This window comes from Episyrphus balteatus, chromosome 3 (assembly GCF_945859705.1).
Source record: "Episyrphus balteatus chromosome 3, idEpiBalt1.1, whole genome shotgun sequence".
NCBI lineage: Eukaryota > Metazoa > Arthropoda > Insecta > Diptera > Syrphidae > Episyrphus > Episyrphus balteatus.
The window spans coordinates 59998250-60018180 of record NC_079136.1 but is presented as its reverse complement, the minus strand read 5'-3'; the positions used below and the strand labels follow the sequence as shown (position 1 = coordinate 60018180).

At 31.5% G+C, this 19931-nt stretch overlaps 2 protein-coding genes across 3 annotated transcripts in view; one reads left to right on the top strand and one right to left on the bottom strand.

Annotated features, from left to right (window-relative positions):
• The window catches only part of LOC129913836 (probable aminopeptidase NPEPL1), a 33121-nt gene extending 31256 nt beyond the window's left edge, over positions 1–1865 (bottom strand). Inside the window, exon 1 of the mRNA XM_055992739.1 lies at positions 1642–1865. Coding sequence (XP_055848714.1) covers positions 1642–1731 — 90 coding nt within the window. The 5' untranslated portion in view covers positions 1732–1865. The remainder of the gene's footprint in view (positions 1–1641) is intronic.
• Positions 1866–6343: 4478 nt separating this feature from the next.
• LOC129914630 (cytoplasmic FMR1-interacting protein) lies at positions 6344–16481 on the top strand. Of its 2 annotated transcripts, none has more exons than XM_055993968.1 (12): positions 6344–6491; positions 6768–6983; positions 7048–7227; positions 10471–12122; positions 12183–12356; positions 12418–12536; positions 12607–12719; positions 14148–14347; positions 14421–14956; positions 15031–15125; positions 15180–15566; positions 15633–16481. In XM_055993968.1, the coding sequence occupies exons 2-12, from the start codon at positions 6777–6779 to the stop codon at positions 15837–15839; spliced, it is 3870 nt and encodes a 1289-aa protein (XP_055849943.1). In that variant the 5' UTR covers positions 6344–6491; positions 6768–6776; the 3' UTR covers positions 15840–16481. The 2 variants fall into 2 exon arrangements, with proteins under 2 accessions (XP_055849943.1, XP_055849942.1); XM_055993967.1 differs by having other exon boundaries at positions 6375–6419.
• Positions 16482–19931: the final 3450 nt, after the last annotated feature.

Genomic DNA, 19931 nt, shown 5'->3' with positions numbered 1-19931 from the left:
TAGGTACATAGCTTAATTTGCCAGCTTCAATAGGGTTTTAAAGATGTTATCAGCCCCAATACCGATGACGTTTTGCACTGAAGCGATAGAAAAATGACTCGCTCTATATGACATATTCAAGATCTAAGTAAAACAAAATTGATTTGGTTATCTTGTTGTCTAATACAAACGACATCCGTAATACGGGTGAATAACTATCGTATTATCTTTTGAGCCCTATAGTAATGTTTTTTTTGTCTATGCCTGGTACCGTGAATACCTTTATTATACAATCACTCTTCTTATAAATTACTTGAACTTGCAAAACTGAGGATTTTAATGTACAGTGGCGACAAAATAAATAGCACATGTACCCTAAAATTTCTAAAATGAAAGTTTTTCGCACTTTTTTAACTTAAAAGAGCTGTTTTATTAATGAGGAAGTAAGAACACAGATATATTTGATTTATTAAAAAAGAAATTAAGTACATTGAATTCTTTAACAAAAAATAACAACAAAATCATTAATACAGCTCAAGTTTTTTAGGACAAAATAAATAGCACACTTCCTAAAAACAAAAACAAATTACCAAAAATTTTAACACAGTTAAAAGAAAATAACTACCATTTGGTTGGGTAACCCTTATTATTTATCACAGCATAAAACCAGCGGTTAATAGACGTAACAAGACTCCGAAATCGTTCAAAAGGTACTGAGTACCAAGCTCGTCGAAATTCCTGCCAAAGTTTGTCCAAATTTGAGGTATCAGACCTGTTAATCGCTTTTCCCACGTCACTCTACAGGTCCTCAATAGGATTCAGATCTGGGGACTGGCTTGGCAATTCCATAACACCGATTTTTTGGACGGATAGCAATTGTTTCACAGACTTAGTCTTATTTTTGGATCGTTATCCTGTAGAAATGTCCACTTTAAAGGCATTTCCTTCTCAGTAAAAGGTAGAATAGTGTCCCTTAGGATTTCCTTGTACTTAAGGTGGTTTATAATTCCCCCTATCCGATGAAATGGCCCCACACCATGCCACATCCCTTAAATAGTTCTCAACTAGACAAGTTCTGTGCAAAGATTAACCAATATTATAATCCTTTCCTTGCTTAGAAATTCTTAAACAAGATAATTTTCTAATTAGCTTCTTCTCAGTTGTAGAACCTGTTTCTGTGGGCATAGGTACTTACATAGGAAGCTTAGGGCTACAGAAATCTCGAAATGTTATTGAAGTGACCAAACACATTGCAATAGGTTGTTGCTTGCGCTCGGCCTGTTGATTGTTTATGTTTTTGCTATCGTCAATATTTTGTCATATTTTAACAATAACACTAACCTAGAAAATAGGTTCTGTATTTAGTGTTATTTATAAAAGCCTTGACCTTTTAATATGCAAATGAAAGATGATTGTTATTGCTTTATTGGCAACGTAAACGCATTTTTCAGGTTTCATCAAAGCGGATAACAAAACACACTTTCTTAAGATCGTCTAAGATTAATTTTATGCAGAATATGTTAAAACTATAATATTTGGAACTGAGTTTAAATAAATTTAACTTTAAAAATAGTTCAAGGTATTCTTAAAATTACAAAAATCTTTTTCCTCGGAAATACATAGATATAAGTTGCTCATCTTAATATTTAATAACAAACTTACCTTGCGAAGCCTTTGAAGGCAGTTGGTGTTGTTAATAAATGCGTTTAAATGGCTTGTTCTTTTGGGAAGAATTAAACTCAACAATCGCATGGAAATAAAATCAATTTTATGAATAAAAAAGCCGAATGCGAAATATAACCAAAACCAAATTACCGGTGAACGGTGATTTGCAATTCAATTTTTTTTATATATGCAACATCAAATGACAGATGACATTTGGTTCCTGTTTTTTTTTTTTTTTTTTGTTCTCCTTTCTTTTTTTCTTTCTTTTTGTTGGAACGGAACGGAAGAATGATTTAAAAAAAATGTAATAGATTGATATTTCTATTTATTTTTTCCGTTTCCGGTTGTTTTCACAGTTTTAAAAAAGTAAAGAACAGCACAGCAAAGTTTTTTCTATCTCAAACCATATAACGGTTAAGAATTATGCTGACGGTGTTTTTGCTACAGAGACTCCAACGACATGATATCTAACTAAGGCGGTGGCTAAACAGTGTTGTGCCCAATCAAGTTCCAGTTTACATTTTCTAGGAACAAACACGTCAAAAAGAGGCAAATCCACAGTACACATATTATGTGTACTGTGAGGCAAATCCTCATCCCTCTCAGTGGCGTATTGAGGGGGGGGCTCAGGGGGCTCAAGCCCCCCCCAGCCTCCAAAATAATGTTACTATTTAGCTGATTTCATCATAATCTACATGATTAACTGAAACTTCTTCGTAAATCGTAGAGATTTAGAGGCAGCTCAAATGATCGAGCCCCCCCCAAATTATAAAATGGTTGTTTGTGTTGTAAGTGCCTTAGTTGACGTTGAGGTTTGGGATTTTCAGGATTTTAGTCCAATTCAGAATTCTTCAAATAATTTGTTTGTTGTTTTGACGTCGAATTACATCACCGTTAAATTTAGCAAAGCTTCTTATGCCATCACGTTGTATTTTATTGTCTTGAGTATATTACTTTTTTTCAAAAATAATATTTTTCTCAAAGATATTGGAAATACAAATTGTTTATATCTCAATATCTTAGTGGTCAACAAACTAATAGTTTATTTAAGCAAATTCCAGTTTGTGCTTCTGATTTATATTAAAAAAGGAACATATTATTAAAAAATATATCGCATTAAACATCAAACGAATTTAATTGAAAATTAGTTTTTGAGACTTTTACGTTCTGCATTTCCTTTTTGAGCATTCACTTGCGTTGCCGATAGTGAAATTAGGAGTTCTACATTTTTTCGCTCATTTCGATTTTCTGATCGAATTCAATTCGCTTTGTTTCTGCTTGTGAACTTGGTATCTTTTTCAATGAATCTCCAATTTTTGGACAAAATATTATCAAAACTTATATTTTTATTGTTTTGTAATGTTTATTTGTTGTTAATTTAATACAAAATACATAAAACACATAAGGCATGAATATCATGCCTCTGTGTTGGCAACCTCATTCGCTTTACACTTTATCTAATTCATTTTTCTTTGAAAATTTGCAATAATATCGCCCATGTTCTGCATTTCACTTACCTACAAGTCTCGCAAAATGTGACTTCTTATTTTTTCTTTTAAATTCTGCTTTTTTTCAGTAAAGTTGCCAATAAAATTGTATCCATTTTCAAAGTAGCAGTAATTTAACTTTAGAAACAAAATAAAAATGGATGATCCTTCAGTTTTGACAGTTCGAAGCATTTTCGAAGTTTTCGAAATCGATCGAAGATCAATTTCACGTGAAATTGAAAAGTGATGCCAGTTCACTTTCGGTCGAATTGCGGAAATATGGGCATTTATACCGAAAAAAGTGATGAGTATTAAGGTGAAGCGATTTTATTTTAATTTTTTATTTTCGAATTGGCATAGTAATAAAAAGTTGCGCCATTTATAAACGAACAAAACTGTATACTTAAAATTTTTAAATAATTTCATTTTGAGGTGCCCCAAGTCCTCTGAATGCTTAAAAAGGGGACTTTTTGACCTTTAATAATAAAGTTCAATTTATTTTCTTTTTAATTCATGTTTCACTGAGTGTGAAACTTGAAAAAAATAAGTTACTTGACTTTTTTAATATATTTTTTAGAAAAAAGTCTTACGAAAAGTATGAACAAATGAACATCGAAATTTAAGAATTCTAGATTTTCAACTAACCGCACCTTTGTTAAGATTTTTGATTGAAATCTCAATTAAAAGTGAAGTAAAACATATTTTTTAGATGATTCAAACTCAGTTAAATACGAATTTAAAAGAAAATCTATACTGAACTTTATTTTTTCCCATTTAATTTAAAGGTCAAAAAGTTGCCTTTTTAAGCATTCAGAGGGCTTGGGGCACCTCAAAATGAAATTATTTAAAAATTTTAAATATACAGTTTTGTTCGTTTATAAATGGCGCAACTTTTTATCACTATGCCGAATCGAAAATAAAAAAAAAAAATAAAATCACTCCACCTTAATGAGTATAGCTCAAAAACTAGACGTGATAGGAGTAAATCTATAAACAGTTTTGAATTCAGCACATGAAACAGTTCGAACGAAAAAGTGTTTTTTTTTTTTTTTTAAGATTACACCTTGCTGTTTGTGTAAAATGTTTGGGATACAAGAACTTGGAAAAATAGCTACTTTGAATGTGAAAGGAGACAATAGTACGAAGTTGTCGGGAGCAGTAAAATGCTACTATACGACTTTCAGTACCGCAGCACAGCGCTTTTCTCTCGATCAAAGATGAATAAAAAAAGAGACAAATTTGTAGTACATTTACCTTATCAAAAATTTTTGAAAAATTTTTCAGCCCCCCCCAAATTTTTTTCTGGATACGCCACTGATCCCTCTTGCCTACAAACCTAACTGGTTAGTCTATTGAAAAATTAACGTGTAGCCAGACTTGGGTAGACGAAAACAATAATCTATTACTGCCACCATTACTTTTTAACCGCATTTATTTTTTGGTTTCAAAAACATTTTTTGTAGTTTTTTTTTCAAAAACAAAAAATTTCGCTAACGAAATTTTGTATGGATGCGTGCAGCCCAACTAACATTTCAGCTTCGGTTAAGGTATTACAAAAGCTACATTTCAGCTTCTTTTAAACTTTAGTAAGGTTGTTGGGCATGGAAAAAGGAAAGGTAAACGAAGCTTTACCGAAGCTCTACCGAAGCTTTGAGATTTGACAGATAGCTTCGGAACAGCTTGTATCTATAAAAATAAAGGGTGGCAAACAATCCAGTATGTACTTGTCATCTTATTCGTGCAAGGAGTAAAAATTAAATATCCTTTATATGGTTTAAAAGCGAAAAAAATCGACTGCCTTTATAATTATTTCGGTGGGTGTATTGGAAGACTTTTGACAGTTCAGCCATTTAATACATGTCTTACCGAAATTAAAAAAACAACTACAAAAACAAAAAAGAATTCTTTTTTAACTGGTTTTTATTTGATTTTAAATCATGAATTTTATCTTTTTATTTGAAATTATATAAATATTATTCCATTAGTTTTTAGTCTATCTATTAATAACAATTTTAAAATTATATAATTTTTTTACCACACCCAGGAATCGAACTTCGTATCTGCTTGGTGGCAGTCCGCCACTCTACCCACTCGGCTATCCTAGAATATTCATTAATGAAGTCAAAAACTTAATCAGTTCAAATAGCAGAAATGTCAAAACAAAAAATAGCCGAGCTAAATTATTCAATGTCAAAACCAAAAAGTGTCCCAGCTAGATTATTCAATATCAAAACCAAAATCAAATACTAAACTTGGTAATTTCTTTAAAACTTCTATAAATTCATTAAGCAGGCCTTTCCGAAAACAAGCTTTTTTCGTTTAAGTTTCTTTAACAGTATTTAAACAACTTATTAGAAGTTGTTAAACAAGTTCGAACTTGTATAAGCAATTAAATTCTGAAGCAAGCTTAATACAAGATGTATAAAAAGTAGTACCGACGAGATCTCAAATTATAGAAGATGTTGTGCTAGTTGGGAGATGTACCGCACATCTGTTTTAGCCATAAAGGTATAACTACAAAGGCCACTTTTTGCAAAAAGTCAAAAAGTGAAAATTTTCAAACTCAGTTTGTAACAGTTTTTCCGAGCAGAAAAAAATAAAGATAATGATGCAGAAAGCTTATTTTTTGGTTCCAAAATAAATTTTTGTAGTTTTTTCAAAAAACAAATAGCCCTAGAGAGAAATACACATTTTTTACTTTTGTAATTTTCCCCACTTTTTCACTTTTTAGGTCATTGTAGTTATGACTTAACTCTTCGATTTCAGCTGAATAGCTGTGGTTTAACTTTGGTTTAAACATTTATTTGGCTATATTGAACTTGAAATAGATATATCGTTCATTTAACAAGATAGGAATTTTATAAATCACGGTTTAAACTATGGTTGAGACCGTATCCAAATTTTTAAATCACTAATTTCGCTAAATAAGCTGTGTAGCTCAATCAATGACCATTTGACCATTTAAACATAATATATGAACCTTGATTAGCAGCTAAACCTAATTTATACCAGAGATTTTAAAAGATTAAAATATCTGTCTGAACCATGGTTTAAACAAATTTTCGTTTTGTTGCAGCTTGTGTAAATTCTGACGATTTCTCTGAATGTTTCCACTTCTATTCCAATTTTCTTCCATAAACCTACTAGAACAACAATTTTTTGACATTTCCTTATTATCTGACATTCCTCAACATTCTCTAGTGTGTGCGTGTGTGTAAAAAAATACTCCAAGCCAAATGAACCAATTTGGAATTTGGAATGTCTAACCCTCCAACACGGACAAAATTAGTAAACGATCCAAAAAAAATATTTATTGTTTATAAATTAGGTTTTTTTCATAATAAATATTAATAAAAAATTGTATGTAAATATTATTAAATTATAAATAAACAATCTATACATTAAATTCCACTAACAAAACTATCAATTTCATCTTTAATTTATGTGAAAATATTGAAAATTCTTTCGCTCAATAGAATTCTCTCAATGAAGTGAAGATGAAAAAAAAAAAATTAGACCCACCCATAAAAAAGCCTCAAAAGACGCACTTGATTAGTTGTTAATTAGGAGCGGAATTTGATGTGTAGTTTTTTCTATTATAGATGATATTTATTTGTGTCTGGTTTTATTTTGTAGCAAAACACCATGACGGAAAAGATCACCCTTGCGGATGCTCTATCCAACGTGGAAGTTCTGGATGAGTTGTCGCTGCCCGACGAACAACCATGCATCGAAGCCCAACCTTGTTCGATTATTTACAAAGCTAATTTTGATACAAATTTCGAAGATCGCAATGGATTTGTCACGGGAGTTGCTAAATACATTGAGGAAGCTACAACTCATGCTAATTTGGTTTGTTTGATTTGTTTTATGTTTATAAGAGGTCAGAGACTTATGAATTATTTTTGTTTATTAGAATGTTCTTCTAGATGAAGGACAAAAACATGCTGTCATGTTATACACTTGGAGATGTTGTTCCCGGGCAATTCCACAACCAAAATCAAATGAACAACCTAATCGAGTTGAGATTTATGAGAAAACTGTGGAGGTGCTTGCTCCAGAAGTTAATAAGCTGTTGAATTTTATGTATTTTCAGGTAAGATCAAAATTAAACAGTTTTTCTTTCAAAAAGCATTCAATGTTCGAGATGTTTTTGTTTATCTTTAAAGTAGGTATATGAACCACATCCGGTGTGTAGTTTTCAAAATGACCTTCTGTTTTTTTGTTTACGTAATCTAATTTGATATTATCTTTTTTACAAGAAATGATTCATGAATTGTTTTTATTGTTTGACGAAAGCAAATAGGTATGTAAACAATTTTAGTAAACCTCTTTTGGGTGCAGCCACAACTAAATCATGATAATATTCATTCAATTGTATTGACGATAGTTTAAATAAACAATTGATTAGTTCTGGGAGTCATGTATAAGATTTCAAGAATAAATAGTACATATCTATACTTTAAACCGCATAATAGATTTATGAGAATTTGTTATTTGTCTACAACGATGAAAGCAAAACTGTAGTCAAATTAGAATAACTTTCGTATCACGAATAGTATTTATGACTGATTCTTAAAACTTATAAACTTAAAACTAAACAATTGATTAGTTCTGGAAGTCATGTATAAGATTTCAAGAATAAATAGTACATATCTATGCTTTAAACCGCATAAGAGATTTATGATAATTTGTTATTTGTCTACAACGATGAAAGCAAAACTGTAGTCAAATTAGAATAACTTTCGTATCACGAATAGTATTTATGACTGATTCTTAAAACTTATCTCAATTAGAAAAGCAATATATTAGGATGTCTGAATGAGAATAAGAAAGCATGTCCGTTTTTTAAACATTAAGGAGAAAGCATTCAGTGCCATGTAAAGGATTCGTCCAACTATGGTCTGTAGACTTACATTATCAGTTAAACGCCCTTTTCTTAGATATAGAAGGTCAAGGCAAAGACTAGACTTTTGTGAACTAAAAACTCAATACACTTTTTTTTTTTCTTTTCCTTTAGTATATTACTAAATGAGGCTATGAAAACAATAGTGGCGTAGGTCATAAAATTAAGTTTTCAGCTACGAGAGATTTAAGAGATAGGGTTTTTTAAAACAACACTTTTTTTGTCCATAAATCTATTTTATGTATTAGATATATATTAAGAAACTCATTTTTATAAAAAACTCATTTTAACAAAAAAAAAAAGTGGGCTACTATTGTTCTCATAGCCTCAAATATAAAAAAAAATTAAATACTTACATCACAATTCACGATTATATTTTGCCATATCGCTGGCTGAGAACTATAATGTTCTATGAACATTAGAACATAGAACATTATAGTTCTCAGTCAGCGATATTCGTAGACGCTGTCTAAGTTGCTACTAAGAAAGACTGGAGTTTATCTTATACAAAGAACATTGGATAAACCTCAGTCTAAGATAAACTGCAGTCTAAAAACGAATATGAATTTGCCCCATTGTATTCAAGTTTTTTTTTACAAAATGGCTTCTTAAAACGGATTTCAGCTTTTGGTATAAATATATGAAAAACTTGAATGCAGGCTCCAATAAAAGATTTTTATATGGTTACAACGTTTTGAGCGTAAATACACTCTTCATCAGGCAACAACAAATAGTTTTCGTTTATAGTTCTTGTAAATAAAACCGTCATGAAACGTGTTGTAGTCAAAATTCTGCCAGTATCAAAATTCTGCTTTACAAAATTCTGCTTATTATTTGGTTGAAATATAATGCTGGCAGAATTTAAAAAATTCAAAATTCAGAGTTTTGACCCGCTCCCACATGAAACTCCGCAAAGAGTTTGCTTTTGGAATAAGAACCTTGGATCAAAAGAACCTATACAAAAATTAGGTGATGGGTGTTTTTTGTGGAAAGGAGGGAGGGAGAGAAGGTAACAAAAAATTAACAAAATTGTTTGTAGAGTATAATTAACAACAGGTAAAATATAGCCGCAACCGATTTGAAAAACATGTTAAATTAAAAAAATTCTGGATGAAGGTTTTAGATAAAGCAGGCCAAAGGATTGATAAAGTGGGTTTATTGAACAAAACAAAGTACATTTTAATAATAATAGTCTATTAAAATTCAGCAATTGCGTTAGTTTTGAGATTGAAAGTAAGAATCTATAGTGTCTATAAGAACATCATGATTAAAAGGGTGTTTTTTTTTTCTATTAAAAAAAAGGCAAATGATGGCTAAGGATAAACAAAAGTTTTTTATTTATTTGTTTACAGAGAACATTTTTTTCTAAACTTTTACATATTTGAACCTTCAAAAACAATTGATTATTGTTTAAATAAATACAAATAATCAATTAATAGGTCTGTTTAATAAATCGGATCCGCACAGAAAAGAACAGAAAAGATCCAAAAAGTACAAGTTTGTGTGTTCCATGAAAGAAAACTTTGCCCCAAACTGTTCTACAAACTGTCAATTTGTGTTCCATGACAGTTTAGTTCAAGTTTTTCTGCTCCTACTTTTGAGGTAGAGCAAGTAAGTGAAAACTGTCAGACACAGCTGTTTTATTTTATTCAAACAAAAATATGATAAAATGAATAAAAAAAATTTGATTTTCTTTAGAATCTTGTAATTACGAAAAGTGAACAAATATGCCAATGAATTATTTTAATTTATTTGAATGAAAAATCATTATAACCAAATTTTTTTTTTAAATTTTCAAAATTGATGGGCAATAGTCAAACCTATAAAGGCTTGGCCACACCGAAGGGTACATGCGGTAGCGGTACGGTTAATTGTATGAAAAAATTTCCACAGCTGAATTTTGATGTTCCAGTTTGGAATTTTGGTACCAACGTTGCAATTGGGATAGAAAGCATGAATAAAAACCGCCAAAAATAGGTTTAAAACAAAAAATCATATATCAAAATATTCAAAATCTAGCGCGTTAGAAAAAAATTCTAATTTTTTTTTATTAAATTTCCATTGGTAAAACTTCTTCAACGCATAACAATCACTGTTTTTAAGGCTTATATCATGCCTTTGTTTTAGAAAACCGTTCATACCTTAGTTTTGAAATTTGTAAGAATTTTTTTTAAAACCTACTCGTATTCCATTCTTGTAACACATTTATCTATCGATTAACAAAAATTCAATTCTTAATCTCAAATGCAATCTATTGCATTATATGATAACCCTCGGGATCCATTTAGATCAGGCATGGACATTGCATCATGCGAAAACGGAGGACTTCCATAAAACTCAAATTTTACAAAATTCTGTTTAACATATAATTGTTAGAAATTGTGCCAATAAATTTTTCATATTAAAATTAAAAATATATGTTTTTATTTGCAGCGCAAAGCTATTGACGCATTCTCCGGCGAAGTTAAACGCTTATGTCATGCAGAGAAACGCAAAGATTTTGTCTCCGAAGCATACCTTCTAACCTTGGGAAAATTCATCAACATGTTTGCAGTTCTTGATGAATTGAAAAACATGAAATCGAGTGTGAAAAATGACTATAGTACATACCGAAGGGCTGCTCAATTTCTAAAAGTCATGTCCGATTCTCATACATTGCAAGAATCTCAAAATCTATCAATGTTCTTGGCAACACAAAATAAAATTCGAGACACTGTCAAAGACACTCTCGAAAAAATCCCCGGCTATGAGGATTTACTTTCAGATGTAGTAAACATCTGTGTACATATGTTCGAAACAAAAATGTATTTAACTCCCGAAGAAAAGCATATGCTTGTTAAAGTCATGGGCTTTGGTCTCTTTTTGATGGACTCAGATGGTTGCAATATCAACAAATTGGATCAGAAGAAAAAGATCCGCTTGGATAGAATTGATCGTATTTTCAAAAATCTAGAAGTTGTCCCACTCTTTGGGGACATGCAAATTGCTCCATTTAATTATATTAAACGCAGCAAACACTTTGATGCCAGTAAATGGCCACTTTCAAGCTCCACAGCAACCAGTCCACAGGCCGATTTGATGGTACATTTGCCACAAATTCGAGAAGATCATGTTAAGTATATATCCGAGCTGGCTCGATACACAAATGAGGTGACAACAACTGTGAAGGAAAATCCTTCTGATCTTGAAAATCGTTGCACTTCAGATTTGGCTTTGCGGGGCTTGCAATTGCTCTCAGAGTGGACAAGTGTAGTAACGGAATTGTACTCGTGGAAGTTGCTTCATCCAACCGATCATCATCAGAATAAAGAATGTCCCGTTGAAGCGGAAGAGTATGAACGAGCTACTCGTTATAATTATACATCCGAGGAGAAGTTTGCTCTAATTGAAGTTATTGCCATGATAAAGGGACTCCAAGTCCTTATGGCTCGTATAGAGACCGTTTTGTGTGAAGCTATACGCCGAAATATCTATTCGGAACTGCAAGACTTTGTTCAGTTGACACTCCGAGAACCGTTACGAAAGGCCGTTAAAAACAAAAAAGATCTCATCAGAAGTATCATAATGTCAGTGAGAGAGACCTCATCCGATTGGCAAAAAGGCTATGAACCATCTGATGATCCAGCTTCCAAGGGAAAGAAAGATCCCGATGGAGGTTTTCGCATCCATGTGCCACGTTTGAATGTTGGTCCATCATCGACACAACTCTACATGGTGCGAACCATGTTGGAGTCTCTTATCGCCGATAAAAGTGGTGGCAAAAGGACCCTTCGCAAGGACATCGATGGCAATTGCTTGATGCAAATTGATTCGTTCCATAAGACTTCGTTCTACTGGAGTTATTTGCTGAATTTCAGTGACACATTGCAAAAGTGTTGCGATTTATCACAACTTTGGTATCGAGAGTTCTATCTGGAAATGACCATGGGAAGGAAAGTGAACAAATGTCTGGTTCGTCATCAACACAACGAGGAATGCAAAGATTTGATAACAATGGAGAAGCGAATTCAGTTCCCTATTGAAATGTCGATGCCTTGGATATTAACGGATCATATATTGCAAACGAAGGAGCCATCTATGATGGAGTGAGTTTATAATGATTATTTTATTTCTTTAAATTCAATTGTCGTTTGTTTGTTTGATAGATTCGTTTTATATCCATTGGATTTGTACAACGATTCAGCACACTATGCGCTGACTGTCTTCCGTAAACAGTTTTTATACGATGAAGTCGAGGCTGAAGTTAACTTGTGCTTTGATCAATTTGTGTATAAACTGAGTGAACAAATATTTGCTCATTATAAACAATTAGCTGGAAGGTTTGTTATAGTTTAAAAAAAAAACCTATTTATTTTAAAATGAATGATATTTTTTTCTTAGTATGTTTTTGGATAAGCGATTCCGCTTGGAATGTGAAGTTCTTGGATTTAATTTTCAATCGTATCCAAGAAATAATCGTTATGAAACTTTATTGAAGCAAAGACATGTCCAGTTACTTGGTAAGTAAAATTTTCAAAGATTTTAAATAACTGTAATTGGTTTAACGTTTTTGGTTTGTTTGTTTTTTAGGACGCTCAATTGATTTAAATAAACTTATTACACAACGTATTAATGCAAATATGCATAAGAGCATCGAATTGGCTATTTCTCGTTTCGAAGCAAATGATATAACTGGAATTGTGGTAAGTTGGAAAGTTTTTTGTTTTATAAAAATAAATAAACAAAAATCATCATATTTTTATAAAAAAAAGTAACTTCTTAAATGAAAAAATAACTAATACGGCACTTCTAATATTCGTTCGAATTTGAAAACGGAAACGAAAATTGAATCCGTACGGATTGAAAACGGTTGTTCTGATTTTAATTCGACTTTTTTGTTTGAGAATATTGTTTTCCGGTAGCAAATTGCTACCCGGATTGAAAACGTCAAAAATTTGTCGGATTGTAGGTCCGTTCCTTTTTCAAAACACCTATGTATGAATTCGCAAAATGTGTTCGAATACAAAATTCGGAACAGCTTAAATTTGAAAATGGGAGAAAATAGAACTCGAACGGAAATCAGAACAGCCGTGTAAGGCAAAACTAAAGAACTTCATTAAGCAACCCAAAATGACGGTTATTATTGTTTTGCGTACAAATGTATTCAGCATATCAATTTTTTTTTTCGACATTATTTTGGAAAAATTTGACTTTTCGAGAGTTTTTGCTTTCGAAAAAGTGTCATGCACTGAGATGCGATTCGATTAAAAAAAAAATATTTGTTCTGACGTTAATGAAGACTTGAAATTTATTTAATGGAGTGTAAATAAATCGAGGCGTATAAAAAAATTCTATTCTATGATCTTGGGAAAAGGAAAAGGTCCTAAAGACAAAAAAGGGTTACATTATGGGAATCCTTAAAAACGTCTAGAAAAAACACAATAGCCCTTAACCTCAATATCATAACTTCATACAAAATTATGATCGAAATGGGTTTTACCTGATCCATGTACTACTGATTGATGAATTTAATGTTTTGCTCTCTGAACTTCAAGGACAACTGGCGAAATCGTTGAATTCAAAGTTGTAAAATGTTTACAAACTTTGTCGACACTCCTTTGTTGTACATTTTTAGTATTAATAAGTTTCGATCTATGATTTGGAATCGAATTAAAGCCTAGTACGAAGCTGAAGCGAAACGAAAAATTTTGAAGTCTTCAAAGTCAACGGCGAACATGTTGACAAAAAATTCCATCGGATATTATAGCAAAGCAAAAATAAATAAAAATACAAATCAAAAAATTCAAGAAAAAACATCAGAAAATAAGTTTTAAAGCAAAAATTAAACTAAATTAATTTTGTTCAAGATTTCGTTAACGAAATTTTGTATGGAAAAATTTCGTTTCGCTTCAGCTGCGTTCTAGGCTTAAAAAACTGGAACTGTGATATCACTTTTTTTTTTGAATAGCACTTGTAAAATCTCTTCTAAAGTAGTCTGGTACTATTTGCATTGTTTAAGGCTTTAGTTAAACTGTCAACCACGAGGAATGTTTTCTCAACTTATTCATCGTAAAATTAGTAAAATTGTTTGATTTGAACTATTTTCATATCTTTAATCTTTTGAATTGCAGGAATTAGACGGTCTACTTGAAGCCAACCGTATATGCCATAAACTGTTAAGTAAATGGTTAGCAATGGATAATTTCGATGGAATGGTTAAAGAAGCCAATCATAATGTCCTCGCCCCATACGGCCGTATAACGTTACACGTTTTTGTCGAATTAAACTATGATTTCTTATCAAATTATTGTTACAATGCAGCAACCAATAGGTGAGTTTTTTTAAATACTAACTTATTAGTCTTCTTAACAAAAAAAAAAAAAAACGTTTTCATCTAATTTCAGATTTGTGCGCAGCAAAGTCAATTTATCTTCCTCTCAAGCTATTCAGCGTGAGAAACCACCACAAATGTCTCACTATTACTTGTGGGGTTCGAAACAACTGAATGCCGCTTACTCAACTCAATACGGCCAATATGCTGGTTTTGTTGGTGCCCCTCACTTCCATGGAATGTGCCGCCTACTTGGCTATCAAGGAATTGCTGTTGTAATGGACATCATTCTCAAAGATATCGTCAAACCTCTCATACAGGGAAGTCTACTACAATTTACCAAAACCCTTATGAGTGCAATGCCAAAGTCATGTAAATTGCCACGATGTGAATATGGTTCGCCGGGTGTGTTAAGCTATTATCAGGCCCATTTAACAGACATTGTGCAATATCCTGACACAAAAACTGAACTCTTCCAATCATTCCGAGAATTTGGAAATTGCGTTATATTTTGCCTGCTAATTGAACAAGCTCTATCACAAGAAGAAGTTTGTGATTTGTTGCATGCTGCTCTTTTCCAAAATATTTTCCCAAGACCATTTTGTAAAGGTTTGTTTGGAAATTTACTTTGTTTTCTAAAAAAAAAATGTGAATTATTCTTGGTTGTTCTTGCAATTTCACAGAAAATGAAAAACCTGAAGCCAAACAAAAACGATTAGAAGCTCAATTTGCGAATTTGCAAATTGTCTCCAATGTGGAAAAACTTGGTTCAGCTAAAGTAAGTTTACCAAGTTTTAATAAGAAATTGGTTAATAAATTTAATTTTTTGCAGCAAGCAATGATTGCCAGAGAGGGTGACCTTTTAACCAGAGAACGACTCTGTTGTGGATTGAGCATTTTTGAAGTCATCCTCAATCGTATCAAAAGCTATTTGGACGATCCTGTGTGGGTGGGGCCACCGCCAGCCAATGGAATTATTCATGTTGACGAATGCTCGGAATTCCATCGTCTTTGGTCAGCCTTGCAATTTGTCTATTGCATTCCAGTGAGAGGAACCGAATACACAATTGAAGAGCTATTCGGCGAAGGTCTGAACTGGGCTGGTTGCGCTATGATTGTTCTACTGGGACAACAGAGACGTTTCGAGGCTTTAGATTTTTGTTATCACATTTTAAGAATACAACGAGTGGATGGAAAAGATCAAGATGTCAATGGAATTGTAAATATTTAAAAACATGATTTTTTGCCTAAGGTTTATATAAATATTTTTTCTTTGCTTTTTTAGAAATTAAAACGAATGGTTGATCGAATTCGTCGTTTCCAAGTTCTCAACTCTCAAGTATTTGCTGTTCTTAATAAATATCTTAAAAGTGGCGATGGTGAAGGTTCGAATGTTGAACATGTTCGTTGTTTCCCACCACCTCAGCATCCATCGATGGTATCGTCACACTATCAAGATCCAAATAAGCTTCGCCAGAGTCTGAATAATTAAATATTCTCTACGAATGTATATCATCCTTGGTCTTCTTAATTATCAAATCTATCTATCGATCTATTTTATGCTACCTTGCAGAAATGTGCATTTTTCTTATAATGACAACACTTTTTTTATAATTATTATTACAAAATATATATATATACAAATATATTATAATATTATTATGAATTTATTTTAAGATCAAAATATTGATTTACATAATATATTCGAGATTTTTTTTTTTTTTTTGTATTATTCTAATTTGTTAAGAGAAAGTTTTTATATTAAGATGTTAAGTGAATAATGACTAAATACCTACCTACATTTATTATATACATTTGTATTTTGTTTCTATTTCTTATTTTTCATTTCAGTATTTTCATACGTATTTTTTTTTTTTTTTTGTATTTTTTTCTTTTATTGTTCCCAATTTTATCTATAAAAAAATCTATCGAAAGTATGTAAGAATAAAAGAGTAATAGAATGAATAATAATAAATTATACACCAATTAATAATTATTGTATAACAAATTAATTTTAATAATTTATAAGTGAGGTTTGCGGCGTCGTTATAAAACTGCCGTTTTGTATGACTCATTGTGGGAAAAATTTGTTTTCTAAAAAACAAATGGACACATGTACGACACAATAATTATATATTAATAAAATATTTATTACTATTTAGAAAAAAAAACAGATCTCTTTTATTTATTCTTTCACTTTCGAAATATGTTTATAAAACAAAACTTGACTTTCAATAGGAGAACGAAAGAGATGTATAAACAAAATATATATCTTTTATTTAATTTCCTTGCGAAAAATCGAGCGATTTGAGGTCACTGTGGCGTATACTTGTTTTTTTTTTCTAAAAAACTTAAAAACAAAATTTCTATCGTTGAGCAATTAATTTAAGGAGTTGGATGTAGGACATGAAATGGCCTCAGAAATGAAAAAAAAAAAAAATTAAAACAGGGAAGCTTGCCGAAGCTTTCTGAAGTCAACTTGGTGAAACACAAACGGATCACTAATGTGAAGTGGATAAATTGGGAGAGTTATGATCCCCTTGAATCACAGAAAAAAAAACAAATCAAGCAATTGAAAGAAATTAGGGGGAAAGGATATCAAGGGCCCCATTATTGATTCTTTAATAAGCAATTTAGCGTTTTAAAAATTATATTTTCACATCGTTTCCTTTATTTTGACTGCATTGCAGGTAGATTGTCCTAGTTTTATAATCGGAATACCACGATATGAGTGTTTCCCAAATCGTTCGACTCGCGAATCATAATAGGGTCCCAAATATAAAGTGTAAGATGACTATTAGTAGCTATTGAAGCGTTCGGAAAAATAATGGGTCAAGCCCACTTCTCTATAGGTTGGATGTTTTAAGGTCTTAAAAATTAAGGGTTTGGTTTTATATCAAATAGAACGAAAGAAAGGAATTCTATAGATTAGAGTTATTGATCTATGAAACATTTATTTCAAAAGTTCCTTTAGTTCCTGAGAAAAATCTTCTCAAAATTGAAAATCATGGTCTTGAGCCATTATAATGGTGTGCATCTGATAGAGCTTAAAAATATTATTGTCAAATTAAAGGTAATAGAATCTTCTTTCGAAATTCATAGGTTTTCCAGGTCCAACCTAAGCAAGTTTTGTAATCTAGTGTATTTTAGGTTAAAAAAGTGATCTTTTTCATAAAGCTTTGTTTTTGTATGTGTTGGCCGACGATTTAAGAAATGTTTTCACTAAAATATAAAAATATCGGTCATACAAATTTAAATACAAAACCATCCTTTGGAAAAAGCTTGATAGGTCAAGTAAAACATAAATTATGAATAAGACCCAATTAAATTTATTACGAAGAATAAACATCAACACTGAAAACCGAAGACAATTGCTATATAGAACAAGTAAAAATAATTTTGGTACAGTGGGAAACAGGGAAGAGCCGCCATTTTGAAAAACATGCAATATCCTCTAAGCTTTAAGTGTTATAAAAAACCCTTTTGTAAAACCTTCTTTTTTTCAATTTACTTTATACTCGTTTCCAGAAATTGGAATTTTTTTACGGTCTCCTCCCCCTTTTCTATTCGGGCGATCGGCAATGTTACATAGTTGGTTATCTATTCTATTTACTAATTTTGGACTGTTTAGTTTAAAACGCGTGGTGTGTTATGGCTACCTTTATGTTCTTTGTTATCTTTATAACAGAACTGCTGATAAATAAAAAAAAAAGCATAACTTAATGTACCTATAGATAATTCTGAAGCCAGTCTTCATCTATCCAAATAATTGCCTCTTACAGTCTAGCAATCTGAAATAAAGGTACGATTATCCAAATGTAGTTTTTTTTGTAATTTTGAATTTAAATTCTACATCTGAGATTGTGGCCCCACGACAATAGCTTTAGGTGCGAATATGGAGAAAGGTTCGGCTACTGATTATGACGCAGTTGATGCCCAATTTATCTGCCTGTTAATTAAACTCTTATCATTTTGTAATTATTTTCTCTATCAAATTTTGAATCAGTTAATATCTGAGCCAAAGAAATGAAGTGCGTATTTTATTTTTGTAAAAAAAAAAACGATATAAAACTGCGTCTTGTATTAAAATTAATCTAATCACACTATAGCCGTGCGTCGCGTCGTCATTCGCAACGCTCCAGCTCATTAAATGAATTTGAAAGTCGCTTTAAATTACTAACATCCATTTATTTAGAGGCATAAAGAATGAATGGTGCTTATAACAAAATAGTTTGGCTCGTGTTTTATCCATCAGCATAAACTTTGTTGTACTTTGTTGTTCATTATCTTATCATTTTTAATTATACACATGTTCTTTAGATAAAATGATAATGAACACCCTGTACGTGCGGTGATGATCATGCTCTTATTGTTACTAACTAAAATTACTCCAGTATTCAGATGAAATTGCCTATTAGCAAGCTATCAGCACGCTTTTTTTTTTTTCATATCATAATCGAATTACTAAACATAAAAACTTTCCAATCGTTTTTTTGGCCATCTACATCTTATCTCAAAACAATTATTAAGTTGTTTTTTTTTATGAGTTAAGTTATCGATACTTGAAGAAAATACTTAAAGCACGTGTAAAATAACTCTTTATTAGGTATAAGTAAATTATTTGGTAAGATGCTTTGAAATTGTCAGTGATTTAAACTTGAACCTCTCAAATTTTTGCAGGAAAGGGATTTCTTTCAAGTTTGTGCATTGCTTATCAGTAATTGAATTGAAATGTTCAAACTAATGATCGTTTCAATTGAAAACTAGTAACTAGTTAAAATAATACCAATAGAAATTTAATATACAAGGTCACGTTAATATAGGAAAATTTTTTAACATTAATATAGTTCCTACAGGGAAATGCGGCACAAAACCAGTACCAGTACCAGGAAAAGTACCAGGAAAATATATTTCCATAGGTTTTATCGCACTTAAATAATTTTCGTATCTGGGAGAATACATTTGTTAAGTTGGCTTATAGTTAACTACATCAATTTTTTTGCGTAAGTCAGGATCAAAATTATAGGATGATTTCCAACTTGAAAACTGTTCCAAAGTTGCATTTTTTTGTCATACTAGTTTTTGTTTTGTTTCGAAAACTAATTGAACCCCATAATAGAAGGCTAGCTACACTAATGATTTCATTTCTGATTGTTATCTCGAGTTCGACTTTTTTACAAATTCTATACTTGTACCTACTATGTATATTTCCAAATACAATTAAAACTTGTGACATACATTACGCAAGTTTTAATTTAAATTGTTTCGGTCCGTTTGTCTCCTTTGAGACGGTAGGTTAAATTTAATTAAAAAGGCCTTAAAAATAAAAAAAATATACTTGCATAATATATACATATTTAAAAATAACGGCATCACCTATAATAACATAATTTTAATAACCTTTTCAGAAAACTAGATGTGTACTCATTTTTACTTGCGATATAGGTACTATAGGTACGGTGACCATCCGTCCCGGTTTACCCGGGACTGTCCCGTATTTCTACAGCTTGTCCCGGGTTTTTATTTAAGAAACCCGGGACGTATAAATGTCCCGTATTTTATAATTTGTCCCGTGATTGTCCAG

Excerpts from the sequence above, each read along its gene's own strand:
- LOC129914630 (XM_055993967.1), top strand. The coding sequence starts at position 6,390 with ATGTCTAACCCTCCAACACGGACAAAATTA. Across the intron at positions 14,348-14,420 it reads TACAATGCAGCAACCAATAG|ATTTGTGCGCAGCAAAGTCA; the intron begins GTGAGTTTTTTT and ends ATCTAATTTCAG. Across the intron at positions 15,126-15,179 it reads AAAAACTTGGTTCAGCTAAA|CAAGCAATGATTGCCAGAGA; the intron begins GTAAGTTTACCA and ends AATTTTTTGCAG.